General features: G+C 43.0%; 1 protein-coding gene across 1 annotated transcript in view; it reads left to right on the top strand.

Moving 5' to 3' along the window:
- Positions 1–20,470, top strand: part of MYO3B (myosin IIIB) — a 263,260-nt gene that overhangs the window by 220,310 nt on the left and 22,480 nt on the right. Inside the window, exons 24-26 of the mRNA XM_073646976.1 lie at positions 5,550–5,656; positions 7,783–7,829; positions 15,184–15,348. Of these exons, the coding sequence (XP_073503077.1) occupies positions 5,550–5,656; positions 7,783–7,829; positions 15,184–15,313 (284 nt within the window). The 3' untranslated portion in view covers positions 15,314–15,348. The remainder of the gene's footprint in view (positions 1–5,549; positions 5,657–7,782; positions 7,830–15,183; positions 15,349–20,470) is intronic.

The raw sequence follows: 20,470 nt of genomic DNA, 5'->3' as shown, positions 1-20,470 counted from the left end.
TTTTTTCGTGAACTCTCAGTCATGTGAACAGCCCCACAGACTATAATGCGTATTGAAAGTGTCCGATGGCGGCAGCCGTGGTCGAGCCAGTGCTCCATAACGTCCTGCCACATTACAGGTAAACCGTGTCCCAGTCCCAGTGTGCTATCAGGTGTGGGATGGATCACACTCCCTTGCAGGCCGCAGGCCTCCCTGTCTCCAGGCCTCCATCCTCAGGAGCCGCCGCACATAACTCAGAGGAGACACAGTTCACTCTAACAAGCAAAACTTTACTGGATGGTTCAAGTTCATCAGATTGTAACACGCAGTATTGGATACAGCAATTCTTAGTTCTTGTTTCCGTAATACAGTGTGTTTTCAGCATTGCGATCCGTTCCTCCTGGACTATCCCTACGTTTACTGGTTCTATTAGCCCCAGGGATTTTCCATCCAGTTCTGCAGTTCACCTGAAATTGGCTACCTTCCACGTCCCTCGTCCCCTGAATGCTAGAGAATAAGGCACTCTCCATAGTACCTGTATCGAGCCTTGAGCTCCGGGTGTTGCAGGAATGTCTGCAAGGGATTCTAGTAAGGCTTCCCACTGCCTCGTATGATAGGTTCTTACTGCAACTAGCAGCCCACTGCACTTGAACTTGACCTTGATTGTTATACTTCCCTATCTGAACAACTATCAAGAAGCAGTCCCTTTTTTACTGGAACTTGTCCCTCTCAATATGTATGGGCTAGTCCCAAATTTTAACTATCTCTGTCCCTACAGTATGTAGCTGGGGAGAACTTCCCTACAAAACATTATGCAGATGTGAAAAAGAGTCGAAAGGGGTGGTTTCTTCTTTCATACAGTAAGAGGGTTTTGGGACGATGGAGAGGAGGCTTACACCACCTTTTGACCCAAGTTTCAAAATTTTCCCTCCATTAACAAAATTCATTTCATGGGGTTGAATTTTGGGTTCCTTTTTGTGTTCCCTCCCCAAAATGAAGGTTGGGGTGCCAGTAGTGCCACACAAATGTGGGGCATGCCTTACTACAGCATTACACACTACAATCCATGCTGACTGTGTCCAAAATGCCCCAACATCCACACTTTTAGGCATTTTGGCCATCTTTGAAAGCATACTGATTCAACCATATTATCATTATTGCCCCATTTTCAACCGTTTGGGGAGGGTTTAAGTCTAGGGGTGCACCGGAGGGGTGTTTTTTATCGTAGGCTCTTGAACTGGACAGGATCACAAATGATAGGCAATCCACCATCACTGACAATATTTTCAAGCCAATCCATTCCACAGTTTCAGAGAAAAGTCGAATTCTTTGGAATTGTTCTAGCCCCTTTCCAATTTGGGATGTTTAGAGGGTTGAAGTCCCTAGAATTGAATTGAAAACAGCAAAACAATTTTCGTATCATGAAATTCAGGGTCTGGCCTACAGCCATGCAAAATTTCGTTTCAATTCGACCAATGTTTCCATTTCAAAATTAATTTGGAAATATTGATGCTTTAATTTTTGACAGGAGTACAAGAGAATAGTTCTAATGGGGCCAGAAACATACTTATTGAAAAAATCCAGTAATTCCAATATCGTTCTTCTTTTATGTTCTACATTTACACCTTTTACGATACAGTATTATTAATTTGTTAATTTTATTCTGTGGCTCAGTATGATTAAACTGCTATCAAATCTATATAGTTCTTTTTGTTTTGGTACTTTTGCAACATAATAGCAAATTTTAAAAAAAATATTTTATGTTAACGTATTCCAAGAGGCAACATTTTTGTATTTTTCCATCAATGTAGCCAGTGGAGGACTTATTTTGTGCAACAAGAGTCATACTTTTAATTAAACCATATTGGGTACATATTATTCTTTATTCATTTTTGGGGGGAAAGGAGTGCTTTTTTAAATTAAAGCAATTCCACCCTATGCTCTATAGTTTACACAAATTTCTGGAGTCAATTATAGTAATTTTTCATACTACTCCCCACCCAATAAAATCACCTACTTTTTCGTAAGTGGAGAGAGTAGCACAAAAGGAGAAAGATTGTACATTTTGGCACCAAACACAAATGAGCTAAAAATTGTAACTTTTTTTCAACTCTCGCAGGTCACATCTATAACTCCTGAGTCACATTATCCTATCGGTACTGAATGAAAATTCTTATCTCAGTAATGGATGCTAATGATATTATAGATGCTTCTTCCATAGTCTCTTTCATCTTAAAATTACTGTTTGTACCTTGTTATCAGAAAGTAAATGCTTTAGTAACGCATAAGTGTCTAATCTTCCAGCTATGAATGATATTCTTTATGTGGATGGTTAGAAAATCTCATCCTAGAAATCTTATCATAGTCCCTGGATTTATGGCTGGGCGCATGGAGACGCAGGTCTCTTAATGAATCGGGAACATACAGTACAGACTAAAAGTTTGGACACACCTTCTCATTTAAAGATTTTTCTGTATTTTCATGACTATGAAAATTGTACATTCACACTGAAGGCATCAAAACTATGAATTAACACATGTGGAATTATATACTTAACAAAAAAGTGTGAAACAACTGAAAATATGTCTTATATTCTAGGTTCTTCAAAGTAGCCACCTTTTGCTTTGATGACTGCTTTGCACACTCTTGGCATTCTCTTGATGAGCTTCAAGAGGTAGTCACCGGAAATGGTCTTCCAACAATCTTGAAGGAGTTCCCAGAGATGCTTAGCACTTTTTGGCCCTTTTGCCTTCACTCTGCGGTCCAGCTCACCCCAAACCATCTTGATTGGGTTCAGGTCTGGTGACTGTGGAGGCCAGGTCATCTGGCGTAGCACCCCATCACTCTCCTTCTTGGTCAAATAGCCCTTACACAGCCTGGAGGTGTGTTTGGGGTCATTGTCCTGTTGATGGAATAGCATGCCGCTGCAAGATGCTGTGGTAGCCATGCTGGTTCAGTATGCCTTCAATTTTGAATAAATTCCCAACAGTGTCACCAGAAAAGCACCCCCACACCATCACACCTCCTCCTCCATGCTTCACGGTGGGAACCAGGCATGTAGAGTCCATCCGTTCACCTTTTCTTCGTCGCACAAAGACACGGTGGTTGGAACCAAAGATCTCAAATTTGGACTCATCAGACCAAAGCACAGATTTCCACTGGTCTAATGTCCATTCCTTGTGTTCTTTGGCCCAAACAAGTCTCTTCTGCTTGTTGCCTGTCCTTAGCAGTGGTTTCCTAGCTGCTATTTTACCATGAAGGCCTGCTGCACAAAGTCTCCTCTTAACAGTTGTTGTAGAGATGTGTCTGCTGCTAGAACTCTGTGTGGCATTGACCTGGTCTCTAATCTGAGCTGCTGTTAACCTGCTATTTCTGAGGCTGGTGACTTGGATAAACTTATCCTCAGAAGCAGAGGTGACTCTTGGTCTTCCTTTCCTGGGGCGGTCCTCATGTGAGCCAGTTTCTTTGTAGCGCTTTATGGTTTTTGCAACTGCACTTGGGGACACTTTCAAAGTTTTCCCAATTTTTCGCACTGACTGACCTTTATTTCTTAAAGTAATGATGGCCACTCTTTTTTCTTTACTTATCTGCTTTTTTTTGCCATAATACAAATTCTAACAGTCTATTCAGTAGGACTATCAGCTGTGTATCCACCAGACTTCTGCACAACACAACTAATGGTCCCAATCCCATTTATAAGGCAAGAAATCCCACTTGTTAAACCTGACAGGGCACACCTGTGAAGTGAAGACCATTTCCGGTGACTACCTCTTGAAGCTCATCAAGAGAATGCCAAGAGTGTGCAAAGCAGTCATCAAAGCAAATGGTGGCTACTTTGAAGAACCTAGAATATAAGACATATTTTCAGTTGTTTCACATTTTTTTGTTAAGTATATAATTCCACATGTGTTAATTCATAGTTTTGATGCCTTCAGTGTGAATGTACAATTTTCATAGTCATGAAAATACAGAAAAATCTTTAAATGAGGTGTGTCCAAACTTTTGGTCTGTACTGTATAACCATCTTAACGAGTGGCATGTGCCTCCTTGCACCCAGCCATAAATCCAGTGACTGGAGTAAGAAACACCACAGCTCATCATGAATTAAATAAGCTGTGGCGTCACGCCCTTGTCCCACCCAGCTCTGTTAATTTTTGGCGGAGCTTAGAAATACTGTCATGAAAACGAAAAAAGTTGCCAAACAGTTGCTAAACTTTGAATATTATTACTACTACATGAACTTCTGACTACAAAACACCACCTCATCAAGACTGCTGAGAAAATCACCCGTCTTGATGAATCGGGGCCACAATTTTAACACTATTTACACTACTTGGGGACAAGGTCTAATATCCATTTTTATTTTAGAAAAAATTTGCAAAAACGATGATGAGTCTGCCCAAAAATATGTAAATGTCACTGCTAGACAGTTTACTAAATTAACTACTACAAAGTGAATAAACAAAGGAATGAAGCCACATTCTGTGATGCCGCATTCCTTAACTTTGGCCACCAAGTGTGGAAATGTGAGTGCAAACTTTCACATGTCAAAGTTATCCAAGCCAGTGGTGATAATTAGCGTTGTGCGAGTATGTATCCATTAACTCTTTCGGCAAGCACGCTCGAGTGCTCGCCGAATATTTTGGCGTGCTCGGCGTTTCATTCACTTTCGTCGCGCCTGTGACAGCTGTGACACATGCAGAGGTTGCCTGTCGAACAGAGTATCTCTGCATGTGTCACAGCTGTCTAACAGCCGTGACACTTGCAGGCGCGGCGACAGTGAATGAAACGGCAAGCATGCCAAAATACCCGGCGAGCATCCGAGCGTGCTCGCCGAAAGAGTTAGTGATACCTACTCGCTCAACACTAGTGATAATAACAGACGATATGCCATGTGCAACCCTAAGACTGGCACTGACTGATCCTATAATAGTTAGTTTGACCTCTTGACAAAAAATGCATCTACACCTAATAGAATATACAAACACAAAACAGAGAATGGAGTAGCCATAAAACACCAAATAGAATAAAAGCCAAAAGTTTATTGAAAAATGTAATAAAAAAATTACATAACTATTGTAAAAGAGGTCTTTTTTTAGGAGGAACAAGAAAGAGGGGCCCATCCATATAAAGTGTCATCCATGGGAGAAAAAAAGTCATATGTCAAGCAACATATAATCAGCAGATGCACAATGATGAGTAACAGCGTTATTAGATAAATGTGTATCACCTCGGTATCAAAGATTGTGCAAGAATGCAATAAAAAAAAACAGGAGGAAGAAAACACAGAAGTATCAGAGACAGCAGCCGTAAATAAATGTGTGCCAATGGAAGATAGATGCAAGTTTACAGCGTAACGTTAAACTTACCCATGAGAAAGCGAAACGAACGTCGGGGCAATGTGTGGTGTCCCCATCTCAATACTCTCTATAATTATCTTATTTAGCCAATTTCTCCTGATTTTTCCATCTTGTTTATAAATGAAGATAAACCATTGGAGAGTGTAAATCATTAGATATCATAGTACCCTGTTATCACTCTATGATGTATATTACATGATCTCATTACAGGCTCAGAAAATTATTATGAAAAAAAGCTGAGGACAACAAAAAGACGCTGTCAACAGCCCAAAATGTTGAACAGTCCTGAGGATAGCCTGTACTACAACCAGATAAATGTGAGTGTAAGGGGGTAATACTGATATTTGACCACATTAATTTGGATTATGCGGGAAAAAAATTACATTTTCATACTCCAGCTTCCACACTTGTTACATATATAAATATAGGTATGTTGTATAAAGGCATGCATACTTGCTATGTTACATGCCTACATATATACATGCATATACACTCACTTCCTACAGGCACTCACAATGCACATACAAAATATGAGCACACAACAGATTTACATTATTTTGCATATGCGATATACAGAAATATATATTTGGTTCTTATTATATCTGAAGAAGACTTGGAGTACTACCCTTGGACGCTGAAAGAGCAAGCAGCACATAAAGAGGCACTCAGGTACTTCGCTACACAGAAGGAGGCAGGGAAGATTCTTCTTCAGCTGCTAGTCCGTCAGCGGCCGATGATTTCTAAAGCAGGCTAGAAGCTGCATGCAGAATAAAGATGGAAACGCTGAGCAGTAGTATTACAAAATTGCTGTAAAGGACACACCAATTTTTGCATTGATTTTCTGTAATTGCATAAAAAATGCAGCGTTTTTCCACAATTATGGAATATTGTGGCAAAAGGGTGCTTTTTTACTGCAATTTTTCAACATGTGTCACACTCAGTTGTAGATTGGTTGACTCCATGATGCTCAATGCAGCAGCTTAGTTATTCTGGGATCAGTGCTTGCATGTTACTGTAGATATTACTGAAGTCTGCACCCTGCCTCTGCCTAGCACAGGATCCCAACTCTCTAAAAAAGAGGACCTAGGTAACTAGCTCAGAAAATGTAGTTAAATATCTTGTAAAAATCCCTGACTTCCCCTAATTCTGCTGCTCTTTTCCATTTTGCGCTGTGTCACTCCATTGCAGAGATATTCACATTTGTTTCTTCTGGAGCGCACTATGTGAAATCTTTGCTTGTAGTGCAATGAGGCGTTTCTTCAGAGTCTTCTCTGGGGGGCGTGCCCTTTCACCCCTTTCTCCCAGACACTGCCAATCATAACTCCGCAGCATCTGAGACTGTTAAACTGCTAGATCAGCTGCCGAGTTGTGATTGGTAGAGTCTGGGATTCGAGGGAAGGTTGAAAGTACACGCCCCAGAGAAGACTCTGAAGAAATACCCAGGTGAACTACAAGCAGAGATTTCACCTATTGCTCTTCAAAAACAACAAATGTGAATATCTCCGCAATGGAGCAACGCAGCGCAAAAAGGTTAAGTGCTGCAGAATCAGGGTAACTCTGGGATTTTTTTTACAAGGATTAAACTAATTTTTTTTTTGAGCAAGTGACAAGTTCTCTATAAATTCTATATATAATTGCCAGTTTGACATTCTTTTTTTTTTTTTATTTTGGTACCAATTTACTTCTCTGCGCAACAAGGATTAGGTATTTTGAACTGAATTTCATGTTTCCCCAGAGAATTTGTGCACAGTTGTCACTAGTATAAAGAAACATTTACATACAAGGAAAATGAGAGATCATTTCAATAAGAAGGTAGTGATTAGACAGAAAATTATTTTAAGAGTGGCTGCAGAGGAAATGTAATTGTATCACCTCTCAAAAAATTAAATCAAATTACAAAATGTAAAGTTCTTTTTCATATTTTAGAATTTTAAATTCCCTGATAGAGTAGCAATTGATTAGTATTTTGTGTTCATTTTATTGCAATGTTGCTGTAAAAAGCACTATTGTTCCCAATCATCTGGGATGCGCACGAAGACCTTTAATTTAATAGAATAAATACGGAGCTCACTTGGACGACTTGATGGTGTTGAGGATCGCTCCTTTTAATACGTCTTCAACCTTACCCTCCTTCCTCTATTGTAGCAGCCCATCTCTCTATCCCCTATCTTAGCACTGTGCTGGCTGAACATGTGCCTATGCCCTTTATCTGTTGCTTTCATATCAGGATGTCTCCTTTCACGGTGAATAATTGATGTGGTTTATCAAAGAAAACCAACATGCATGCTTCATCAGGCTCACTTGAACCCTTTGATCAAAAAAATTATGCTTTGACTTGTGATATTATCAGCATCTGCTTGCATTCAACACAAAATCACTTTGAATTAAAAATTAACGACTCCCTGCTTAGCTTCTGAAAGCGTGTTCTTGGTCCTTCCCGCAGGGAACTCTAGAATATCAAGGGAGCAAGCGGAAGCCGAGAAAACTTGGGTAAATATCTATGCTCATTTTAACAACTGTAAACAGACGTCCATTTGTAAAATAGGAAATTTTTTAAACATTGAAATTGTACAATATTGGCCCCTGGATGTGTGTCTATAACTAACACATGCCACCTAAAAAAGTGAGCGAAGAATGTGCTCCATATGTGGAAGAGGTGGCAAAACGGAGCAAGTAGTGATTCAGTAAGGATATGGGGGATGCCGAATCTCTACAGTTAGCAAGGCAACAAAATGCCTCCAGACTAAAGAGAAACTCTGATCAAGGTTGGGGGTGATCTTGTGTCCCCCCATATTTTACATATCTAAGGTGTCTCAAGGGTAGGACAAGCTGTGCTGGTCCTCAAGGATTTGGCATTCTGAAGTTTGGAAATTTTTACGGCATAACATTTGCCTATCGAAAAAAACAGAATGGAAGAAGACAAACTAAGGATATATAGTTGAAAGTGACTTTTCATGTTAAAAGGAACATGTCCAGGATTAGAAAAAGGGTCTCTTTTTTTCCCAAACTCCAGTCCACTGCTGGTATTTAGGTATACTGCAGCTCAGCTTCTTGGGATGAGTTGCAATGCCACACACAGTCTGTGGACAAAAGTGGAGGTGTTTCTCGCCCTTAAAAAAAACCTAGTTATTAGTTGAAAAGGAATCGGTCACCAGGTTTTTGCTTTTTAATCTAAGAACAACATTATATAGGGCCAGAGACTCTGATTCCAGTGATGTGTCATTTATTGGGCTATGTTTTTTTCTGTTTCAATACAATCAGTGTTTTATCAGCAGGTGATTATCACTAGAGGACAAGGTGTCACGTACCTCCTGGTCCAATCATACCTCCACCACTGAAGAGCAGCTCTCTGCGCATATGCAGTGTACACAGAAAGCAGCCAATCAGTGGTGTGGGCGGGGTTATACAGAGCTCAGCATTCCGAGATCTGCAGCAGAGAAAATTGTGACTCTATCACAACTGCTGCACCCAGCAAACTAAGTGATACATCTCTGGAATCAGGGTTTCTGCCCCTACATCATGCTACTCTGAGATTACATCATAAGAACCTGTGAAAGTCAGACGTGTGAACAAGCCCTTACTCATCCATTAAGCCGTCTGTAACATACCTGGCGGCGTCCTTGCATGGTGGTCCATCTCCCACTGTGCAAGAGGGCGCACTTGATCTCCTGTCCAGAATGTCTCTCTGGCTTCCCTCCATGCTGTCTGTTTGTGTCTGTTTCTGCTGCTTAAGGGCGGCGCCCGATCACTTCCTGCCTTTTGTACCTGCTGTGGGTTACTCCCCTTGTGCGTCCTCAGCCTATTGCTGTCTGTCACTTGGTATATAGCTCAGCAGCTCCCTTCTATCCCTGCCTGAGCATAGTGTTTCCTTCAGTGTGTGCTTGCACTCTGAAGGTGCCAGGTCCCGTCTCTTGTCTCCTGCTTTTTGTATCAGTTCCCGTGTCTGAACTGAGTCCTGTATGTCTCCTGCTTTGCGATATCAGCTCCCGTGTCTGAACTGAGTCCTGTATGTCTCCTGCTTTGCGGTATCAGCTCCCGTGTCTGAACTTACTCCTTTCTGTGTTCTCTTGTCTGTCCTGTCTGAACACGCTCCTAGCCTGTTCCTCTCGCCTTCTAGTGGCCGATTTCCTAGACCCGCTCCTGTGTCTGGTCTGTCCTGTCTGAACACGCTCCTTGCCTGTTCGTTCCGCCTCTCTGGGGGCCGTATTCCCAGACCCGCTCCTGTATCCCTCTGCAGTGTCGGTCTCCTCCGTACACTCAGTTCCAGTCTGAACTCTCTCCTGTCCTTTACCTGTTTTGCCTCTATGTCCGTTCCCTTCCTTTTTCTGCAGAGTCTGAACTCGTACCTAACTCCTGCTTGTTGTCTCTGCAAGTACTGTGTGAGTATCTGGCTCTGTCTTTCCCTTCCTGTCTGTTCCGTGTGAACAGAGCCCTGTCCTCCCTGCTCAGCCTTGTCGGCACTCTAGCTGTGCTTGCTTGTAACCCTCTGCCTGTATTGTTCCTGAGTCCCGGTGTGTACTGGGTCCTATCCCGCCTGTGTTCCTACCTGCTAGTGCCTCCCTGTCTGCACTCTAGCTGTGCTTGCCTTTACCCCCCTGCCTGCATACCCGCCTGCCTGCATACCAGTCGTGCCTGCCTATACCCACCAGTCTGTGTGCCAGCCTACCAGCCTGTTCCTGTATTCCCCTGTGTGGGTCAACAGCCGTGTCCGGGGTCTGTCCTGGAGTAGCACCTGGTCCCTCTGCTCGGTTCCTCCTTGGTGCACTGGCGTCGTATGCCGTCGTGCGACCCTGGTCGGATCGGGTGAATACTTAGTCACGCCCCTCCAGGCATTCACTCTCCGGCACGGTCCAGTGGAATCACTACCAATCACACGCACACGCCGCTTAGCCCGGGCGTGTGCATAACAGCATGCTCAGGCCATGGTTCCCGTTGAGCCCCACGGCCTTCGCTCTTTGAGAAGTTTTTCCAGCGAATACATGCATTAAAATAAAATAAATAAATTTTTTTCCCCCCTTTAGCTGAGTTCCAGGCGAATTACGCACCCGTCCAGATGGATCTATCAGCCCTCGTTCCTGCGGATCCGCCACGTTACTATGGGGATCCAAGACAGTGTCGTGCATTTGTGGAGCAATGCATGCTACACTTTAAGGCCTACCCTCTCTATTTTCCTTCCGATTGGGCTAAAGTGGCCTTTATGTTTGACTACCTAGCGGGTGATGCCTTGAAATGGGTCACCCCCCTATGGGAAGCATGGGATCCTGTCATCCTTGACCTGCAGGCCTTCCTGGTGGCCTTTCGTATGGTCTTCGAGGACCCTAACTCTGAAGCCCCTGCTGAAGCTTCACTTCCCAATATCCCGGAGCAGCCCCGACGGGTAATGTGTGTGGGTAGCGCAATAGTCCTCCAGCCCAATGAGACTACTGCCCACCCAGAATCCTCACAGGGTGACTACGCTTTCCGGAATACTTCTCTCAACCTCAAGAGGCAGTCCAGACGTGCTAGACTTAGAGGCAAGCCGTCACGCCAGGGTCTGTCCTCCCTGAGACCTCCTGACCCCAACCTTGAAGTCCCTACTGAAGCTTCATCTCCCTGTATCCCGGAGAAACCCCAATGGGTAATGTGCGTGGGTAGTGCACCAGTTCTCCTGGCCGAAGAGACTCCTGCCCATCCAGACTCCACACAGGAGAACTTCCTGCACCCGGCATCAGATGCTTCTTTCTCTTTAACCGGTGTGCATGTCCAAGGATGCTCCAAAGCTGTGGTTACCTCAGAGTCTGTGCACCTCTACTACCTGGCGGAGGATCCCCTGTTGCCTCCTGAACCCTCCGGGATACCACTCGATGACAAATGGAGAGAGACTTCTCTACACCCGGTACTCAATACTTTGTCCGCTTCGTCCTGTGAGCCTGACAATGGGTACCCCAAAGTGGTAGTTACCTCCGAGTCTCTACACCCCTCCGACCAGGCGGAGGATCTCCAGTTGTCTCCTGAACCCTTCGGGGTGCTACCTGGTAGCGAAAGGACAGAGACTCTCCTATACTCTGTACCTGATACCTCGCTCGCTTCGTCCAGTGAGTCCAACTTAGTGTACTCCGAAGCAGAGGTTACTCCTGAGTCTCTACACCCCTCCGACCAGGCGGAGGACCTCCAGTTGTGTTCAGAATCCTTCGGGGTGCCACCTGGTGGTGAATGGACAGAGACTTTCCTATATCCTGGATCTGATACCTCGCTTGCTTCGTCCAGTGAGTCCGACCTAGTGTACTCTGAAGCAGAGGTTACCCGTGAGTCTCTACACCCCTCTGACCAGGCGGAGGACCGCCAGCTGTCTCCAGAACCCTTCGGGGTGCCACCTGGTGGTGAATGGACAGAGACTTTCCTATACTCGGTACCCGATACCTCGCCTGCTTCCTCCAGTGAGTCCGACCTAGTGTACTCTGAAGCAGAGGTTACCCGTGAGTCCCTACACCCCTCTGACCAGGCGGAGGACCGCCAGCTGTCTCCAGAACCCTTCGGGGTGCCACCTGGTGGTGAATGGACAGAGACTTTCCTATACTCGGTACCCGATACCTCGCCTGCTTCCTCCAGTGAGTCCGACCTAGTGTACTCTGAAGCAGTTGTTTTCTCTGAGCCTCTGCACTCTTCTGACCCGGCGGAGGACCTCCAGTTGTTTCCTGAATCCTCCGGGATACCACCAGATAACAAAGAGACAGTGACTTTTCCTCATTATGTACCTGATAACCCGTCTATTTCTTCCTGTGAGCTTGACAAGATGTACCTCGAAGCAGAGATTACCCTTAAGTCTCTGTCCCCCTCCAACCCAGTGAACGACTGGCCCTCGAATTCCCTGCGGAAGATTCTGGCAGGCCTGAAGAAGAGGGGGCGTAAGGGGGGAGGTACTGTAACATACCTGGCGGCGTCCTTGCATGGTGGTCCATCTCCCACTGTGCAAGAGGGCGCACTTGATCTCCTGTCCAGAATGTCTCTCTGGCTTCCCTCCATGCTGTCTGTTTGTGTCTGTTTCTGCTGCTTAAGGGCGGCGCCCGATCACTTCCTGCCTTTTGTACCTGCTATGGGTCACACCCCTTGTGCGTCCTCAGCCTATTGCTGTCTGTCACTTGGTATATAGCTCAGCAGCTCCCTTCTATCCCTGCCTGAGCATAGTGTTTCCTTCAGTGTGTGCTTGCACTCTGAAGGTGCCAGGTCCCGTCTCTTGTCTCCTGCTTTTTGTATCAGTTCCCGTGTCTGAACTGAGTCCTGTATGTCTCCTGCTTTGCGGTATCAGCTCCCGTGTCTGAACTGAGTCCTGTATGTCTCCTGCTTTGCGGTATCAGCTCCCGTGTCTGAACTTACTCCTTTCTGTGTTCTCTTGTCTGTCCTGTCTGAACACGCTCCTAGCCTGTTCCTCTCGCCTTCTAGTGGCCGATTTCCTAGACCCGCTCCTGTGTCTGGTCTGTCCTGTCTGAACACGCTCCTTGCCTGTTCGTTCCGCCTCTCTGGGGGCCGTATTCCCAGACCCGCTCCTGTATCCCTCTGCAGTGTCGGTCTCCTCCGTACACTCAGTTCCAGTCTGAACTCTCTCCTGTCCTTTACCTGTTTTGCCTCTATGTCCGTTCCCTTCCTTTTTCTGCAGAGTCTGAACTCGTACCTAACTCCTGCTTGTTGTCTCTGCAAGTACTGTGTGAGTATCTGGCTCTGTCTTTCCCTTCCTGTCTGTTCCGTGTGAACAGAGCCCTGTCCTCCCTGCTCAGCCTTGTCGGCACTCTAGCTGTGCTTGCTTGTAACCCTCTGCCTGTATTGTTCCTGAGTCCCGGTGTGTACTGGGTCCTATCCCGCCTGTGTTCCTACCTGCTAGTGCCTCCCTGTCTGCACTCTAGCTGTGCTTGCCTTTACCCCCCTGCCTGCATACCCGCCTGCCTGCATACCAGTCGTGCCTGCCTATACCCACCAGTCTGTGTGCCAGCCTACCAGCCTGTTCCTGTATTCCCCTGTGTGGGTCAACAGCCGTGTCCGGGGTCTGTCCTGGAGTAGCACCTGGTCCCTCTGCTCGGTTCCTCCTTGGTGCACTGGCGTCGTATGCCGTCGTGCGACCCTGGTCGGATCGGGTGAATACTTAGTCACGCCCCTCCAGGCATTCACTCTCCGGCACGGTCCAGTGGAATCACTACCAATCACACGCACACGCCGCTTAGCCCGGGCGTGTGCATAACACCGTCTCTCTTCCGACGCTGGCGCTTCTATGGTCCCCTTTGCTTTTTTATTTGCTCTGCTGCAGGTGATCATGTTCCGTACACGCACATGACCGCTATACTAATCTATGGATTCAGAGGTCTCATACTGTACATATGGGCATCACTGCTGAGGCCAATGCTTGGCTGCATTTGTTACATGGGTACAGTGCATGTGATCAGCTGCAACAAAGTGAACGAAGACCATCAGGGGCACGGACCAGTGGGCCAGCGGTGCTGAAGAAGCAGGATTTTAAACAATTGAGAGGTTTTTTGGGGGGGGGGGCTAAGGGGGTTAATTTTTAAAGCATTCCCTGCTGTTAGGAAAACATTTTCATATCTTGGACACCCCCTGTAAAGATAAAGAGACACAGATAAAATTCAGAACCAAAAGGAGCTGTCCAGCACAGCGCACAACTGAAGGAGAAGACTTGCTCCCTAGAAAGTTGGTGTTGCTGGGGGAAAATCCTGATGAAATGTAATTACAATCATGGCCGAAAGCGTTGGGATCTTGAAATTGTTCCAGAACTTGAAGTATTTCTCGCAGAAAATTATTACAATTACACATGTTTTGTTATACACCTGTTTATTTCTCTTGTGTGTATTGGAACAACACAAAAAAGAACTGAAAAAAAGGCAAATTGGATATAATTTCACACAAAACCTCAAAAATGGGCCGGACAAAATTGTTTGCACTTTCTAAACTTGTGGGTAAACAACTTTGTTTCCAGCATGTGATGCTTGTTCAAACTCACCTGTGGCAAGTAACAGGTGTGGACAATATGAAAATCACATCTGAAACCAGATAAAAAGGGGAGAATTTGACTCAATCTCTGCATTCTCTGTCTGTATGTGCCACACTAAGCATGGAGAACAGAAAGAGTTGAAGAGAACTGTTGAAGAACTTGAGAACCAAAATTGTTGAAAAATATAAACGATTTCAAGGTTACAAGTCCATTTCCAGTTGTCCACGGTGCACAACATATTAAAAAAAATTACAACCTATGGCAATGTAGATAATCTCCCTGGATGTGGATGGCAGAGAAAAATTGATGAAAGTTTGCAATGTAGGATAGTCCAGATGGTGGATAAGCAGCCCCAATCAAGTTCCAAAGAAATTCATGACATCTGGGTTTGTTGGGATAGTGTATATAGGGTTAATCACCTTTGCACTTGTGACTGAATGCCGATAGACTTGGATATTTTTCACCATACGGTTGGTGGGATTGGGGGACAATTCGTATAAAAGTCTCTGCTTATTTTTCTGAAACAGCGCCACTCCTATCCTCAGGCTGAGACTGAAATTGCATCTCAGTCATTGGGGCTGATTCACAGACAGTCGCAAACTTTGTGCAACTTTTGGCATTTTTACGTCAAGTCCTGACCAGCTCCACCAAGGCCTCCACCCTTAGTCTTTTTAAATAGCAGACATCCTACGGACCTGAGTGACTTTTCTAACCTTATATGATCCCGCAATATTTAATGAAGATAAATATTCTAATATTATAAGTTAGTTGGTTTTAAGGAATCATACAATTGTTCCTGAGAAATCTTAAAGTCTCTGCCCAATAATCCATTATGTAATTTACTATTATTATCTCCATTGTCTCAATTAGCCAAATCAAACTTTTAGATGGAGAGGATGAATATTACAGACTATTATCAGCGGTCGACTCCATTCCCGAGGAGGATCTATCAGTCTGCTCCCCTTTGACTGAGCAAGGAGCCTTTTTTGCCTCTAGCTAAAGTTCTGCATGTTAATCCGTACTAACTTGAAAAAGGTAAGAATATTATCTCTTTACTACGGGGATAACAGGATTTCTTAAAATGGTTAAATTTGGCCAAATGTAACCAACCCCCCATCCTCCTCCAACATCTACAGCCATAGGCTTTGCAAAGACCTTTCAGTTTTCGACATGAATGGGGAAAGCTAATATAAACTTTATCTAAGGGTTGGCTAATTGGCTGATATTTCAATAAGAAGTAAATTAATGCAAAGAAATAAGGTTTTCGCAACATCATTGCAAAGCCCCGCAGATTCTAGAAATCTGACAGCACCATTCGGGACTATTATACTTGTCAAAGCAACGGAAATGATCAGACTCCATTATAAATCAGTGGGGTCCGCCAGGCACGGGTGCTAACAGTCGTTGAGTGGATCCGGCATTGTGTTGGGGTTTCCGATACAAACATAAAACATGAAGCAAGTGTGAAAATGTAAAAAACATGTAAAACAACAAAAAGACTCAAAAGCTATCAAGATCACATTTTGTCTATTAGGCACACCAGAAAAGCTACACAAAAGTAATGGAATGGCCAATTTATTTGGGATGTGTGTATCTGTCAGTTTTTCCAATACATTTCCAATATGTCTGTAATACAGTTGCTTAACAACCCAGCATGATATAATCGTTCATACATTTACACAATCAATCATCGATTTTCCTCTGGACAAGTATCACTTTCTATACTTTCCTCCACTGATCTTTTCCATGGTTTAAAATTAGGTTCAGAAAATGATCTATTGTTCAATGAGATTTTTGTATAAAGTGATTTTTTTCAAAAAATGTTGGTAAATGTTTTGTTTTTTTTTAGTATTACAAGCCATATATATAAAAAAAATAGTCTTACAATTTTCATACTGGCCTTTTTGGGAAATTCCTGTCCTTTTGGGAAGACTTTTCAGCACACTCTTTATCATCAGAGGCAAAATAACAATAACTGGTAACAGCTCTAAACACAGCTGATAACACAGGATCTGCCAATCAAATGATAGGGTCGGGGTCTGACCATTGTGACTATCTACATGTGTTGTTTCCTGAAATAACAGGATGTTAATGTCTAAAAAAACGCCCCAGTGGCCGGTGTGGAAATTGCAAAATTTCAATTTTTTATTTTTAATACAGTTTGTGATTTATTAAAAAAAAATATTGGCGAAAGTTTGCTCTGTTATGACATATGGATATTGGGGAGGAGGACTATTTCTCGGGACCTACATTGACAAACCATAAAATAGACCTGGCTAACTCAAGCTTTCTATGCATTGCATGGGCATCTGTTCATCTACCATTCCACCTCTGACTTTTCTATTTCTCCACTATTCGACTCCTCTATATTTCCACACTCCAACTCCGACTGCTTCTTAAATGCCCAATATTTAGTAATAACAAATGTCATTCACAGACATTTTTAACTAATGGCCTTGGAGAATCATGGGGATCCTAATAAAAGGGACAGGAGAGAACACGGGGGAGGTGATAACTGATTTTCTATCACCACTAGAACATTCCTACAATATGTTTTTTTATATTTTTTATAAATACTACTATGTTGATAGTACATAGAATATATGTCTATAACTAACTTTTCTAGAATTCCTATGAAAGTTAATACATTAAACAATAATTAAGGCCTCATTCACACGTCTGTGTTTAAACACATATGCGGAAAAAATGGTACCGGTGTCATTGGTGTACAGTCCGTGTGTCCGTTTTTACCATCAGTGTGTCATCAATATTTTTTAAAGATGGATAAAAAAATAAATAAATGACAAAGCTTCTCCTATCCTTTGCAATGCTAAATACCGGCGGAACACAAATGGCACACGGATGCTGTACTTTTTCACAAACCTATAGACTTGTATTGTCCCTTTTCATCCATGATACCGGAAAAGGGCACAGAGTCCGTACAAAAAACACGGACATGTAAATAGCACCATAGATTATAATGGGTATGTGTTGTATCCGTGAAAAAAATGGATACAATGTACATGGAACATGGACGTCTGAATGAGGCTTTACAGATATTTTTTTAAAGTTGAAGTCAGAGTTCATACGTTTTTACTGATTCCGACTCCATCTAATAATAACTCGACTCCACCGTCTGCCCCTCCCCAAAAATTGGAGGATTCAGCCAACATTTATCAAATATGTTTGACCCGTCTAGCTAGGAGTTGAGATGGCTTCTGAAAAATAAAATTTCCCTGGGTACATACAAATAAATTAGAAGCCTTAACAAACATTTTATAATTATGTTTTTACTATATTTATATTTTGTTATGGCTGCCTCTTTTGGAAAAAGAGAAAAAAAATAGTACGATAAAAAGGTATGAAACAAAGTCCTTCAGGGCACAGAAAAATGCCAATGCAAAAATTCTGTAAGTGAACCATTAAACCACCGAGCAAAATTACGGAAAAAAATTCTGGTCATTTTGGAACAATGCAAAAATTTGGTTAGAAAAACATTAAACCATCAAACAAAATGGCAAAAAAAAGTATCTGGTGATTTTGGAGCAAATCACTGATTGTTAATAGGATCATAATCTATATACTGTACATATAAGGCCAGTATTTGGTCAGTATTTTACGTCAGTATTTGTAAGCCAAAACCAGGAGTGGGTGATAAATACAGACGTGGTGACGTGTTTCTATTATACTTTTCCTCTGATTGTTCCACTCCTGGTTTTGGCTTACAAATACTGATGTAAAATACTGACCAAATACTGAATGTGTGAACGTGGCCTAATACTGATGTATAATGAATAAAAGAAGACACCATGTGTTCCAAAACAGCAGCAAAAGCTAATCTTCCGTGTCTTCAGTCCTGAGATCTACAGCTGTACAGATTATTATACTTGATACAAAATCTGAGTTTATCAGATTTATTATATGAATCACTAATGCCCATACAAGTAAGTATGCATCGGACTAGATCAATTCGGGAAACATAAACTAACCAACAGAGAACTACCGAACGAAAGAGATCAAAGAGTAGACAATATTCCTTAAAAAAACTTTAATGAATCATGGTTATGCCATTAGGTGGCACTGCATAGAGAGACGCTCACACAACAATGATGTATATTGGGGGAAAAGTACATTACCCCTGTATGTTACAAACATGGCATATATATCAATACAAAATGTAGGCAGCATGGTACATAATCATCTGGGCAAAAATAATCACATCTTTCATAGTATAAATGTAACGGTACAAGAATTAATTTAATTCAAGCTATAATAGCTGTAAGCTGAAAAAGTGCCTTAGTGCAATAAATACTGAAGCAATGAATTACCATTTCCTAGTATGAATACAGAAGCACAAACAATTGATCAATCAGAGTCGTAATATCCATAAGCTGCAAAAGTGCCTTAGTGTAATACATACTGGATCAATACAGTGCCATGTAAATTCATAACTGTCAGACTAAATGATCAAAGATGGAGGTAAACCAGTATATCTATTTGTATATGATATAGTGGCCTGTACTGTCTATATATATCAACAGAAAGTACAAGTAACATGGCACATAATTGACCAAAAGGTATATATAGTGTATATTGGTATTATGTCTCATAGCACATATGAAACAGTACAAATCATTCTCTGGTCCAACCCATAATTGGATTGAGCAAAAGTGCCATAGTGCAATTGACAAAGTGCCATATAGACTTATAGATACTAGACTACAGATCTTTAGCTGGAATAAAAACAACATACAAGTTTTTATATATATATATATATATATATATATATATATATATATATATATATATATATATATATAGTAAAATGTGCTGCCTTCCACTGGCATGTACATACCTATGTGATCCACCAGACTTGTGTGGCGCCTACCCCGACGCGCGTTTCGGCGTAACACCTTCGTCAGGGGTTCTCACTATGCAGTGCCACCTAATGGCCTAACCATTATTATTATTATTATTTATTATTATAGCGCCATTTATTCCATGGCGCTTTACATGTGATAGGGATATACATAACAAAAGCATTTACATAATCTTAACAAAACGAGTCAGCGACTGGTACAGGAGGAGCGAGGACCCTGCCCGCGAGGGCTCACAGTCTACAAGGGATGGGTGAGGATACAGTAGGTGAGGGTAGAGCTGGTCGTGCAGTGGTGTTTATTGCAGGTTGTAGGCTTGTCGGAAGAGGTGGGTCTTCAGGTTCCTTTTGAAGGTTTCCACGGTCGGCGAGAGTCTGATATGTTGGGGTAGAGAGTTCCAGAGTAGGGGGGAAGCACGGGAGAAATCTTGTATACGATTGTGGGAGGAGGAGATAAGAGGGGAGTAGAGCAGGAGATCTTGTGAGGATCGGAGGTTGCGTGCAGGTAAGTACCGGGAGACTAGGTCACAGATGTATGGGGGAGATAGGTTGTGGATGGCTTTGTATGCCATGGTTAGAGTTTTGAACTGAATTCTCTGGGCAATGGGGAGCCAGTGAAGGGATTGACAGAGAGGAGAGGCCGGGGAATAGCGGGGGGACAGGTGGATTAGTCGAGCAGCAGAGTTTAGGATAGATTGGAGAGGTGCAAGAGTGTTGGAAGGGATGCCACGGAGCAGGAGGTTGCAGTAGTCGAGGCGGGATATGATGAGGGCATGCACTAGTGTTTTTGCAGAGTCTTTGCTGAGGAATGCACGGATCCGGGAGATGTTTTTGAGTTGGAGTCGGCAGGAGGTGGAAAGGGCTTGGATATGTGGCTTGAAGGAGAGATCTAACCATGATTCATTAAAGGTTTTTTAAGGAATATTGTCTACTCTTTGATCTCTTTTGTTCGGTAGTTCTCTGTTGGTTAGCTGAGATCAACAGCTGCAGATAAGACTTTTGGGCTGGACTCGCATATCAGTTTTTACACCATATTATCATGCTGTACTCAAATAATTGAAGTCTTGAGGTCTTTTCAGTATTCCTAGCAATCCTTAAAAATCTGCCCTGCAGCAGTGGCTGGATCAAGAGATCAAAGTATCTTCCATGTCAAATGTTTTTTTATTCTTTCTTCGTGCTCTTTCATCCGAGTTTCCTATGTCCCATTCATGATCTTCCAATAAACACTTCAACAACGGGGGAAAATCTTGAGATTTCAGCCTCTCCTTCCGGCCCCTTTTG

The sequence above is a fragment of the Phyllobates terribilis genome, unplaced genomic scaffold (assembly GCF_046119375.1).
Source record: "Phyllobates terribilis strain yellow unplaced genomic scaffold, ASM4611937v1 Scaffold_9__5_contigs__length_417890890, whole genome shotgun sequence".
NCBI classification, from domain to species: domain Eukaryota; kingdom Metazoa; phylum Chordata; class Amphibia; order Anura; family Dendrobatidae; genus Phyllobates; species Phyllobates terribilis.
Note: the sequence above shows the minus strand (reverse complement) of the source record. Positions and strands in the feature narration are given on the sequence as shown.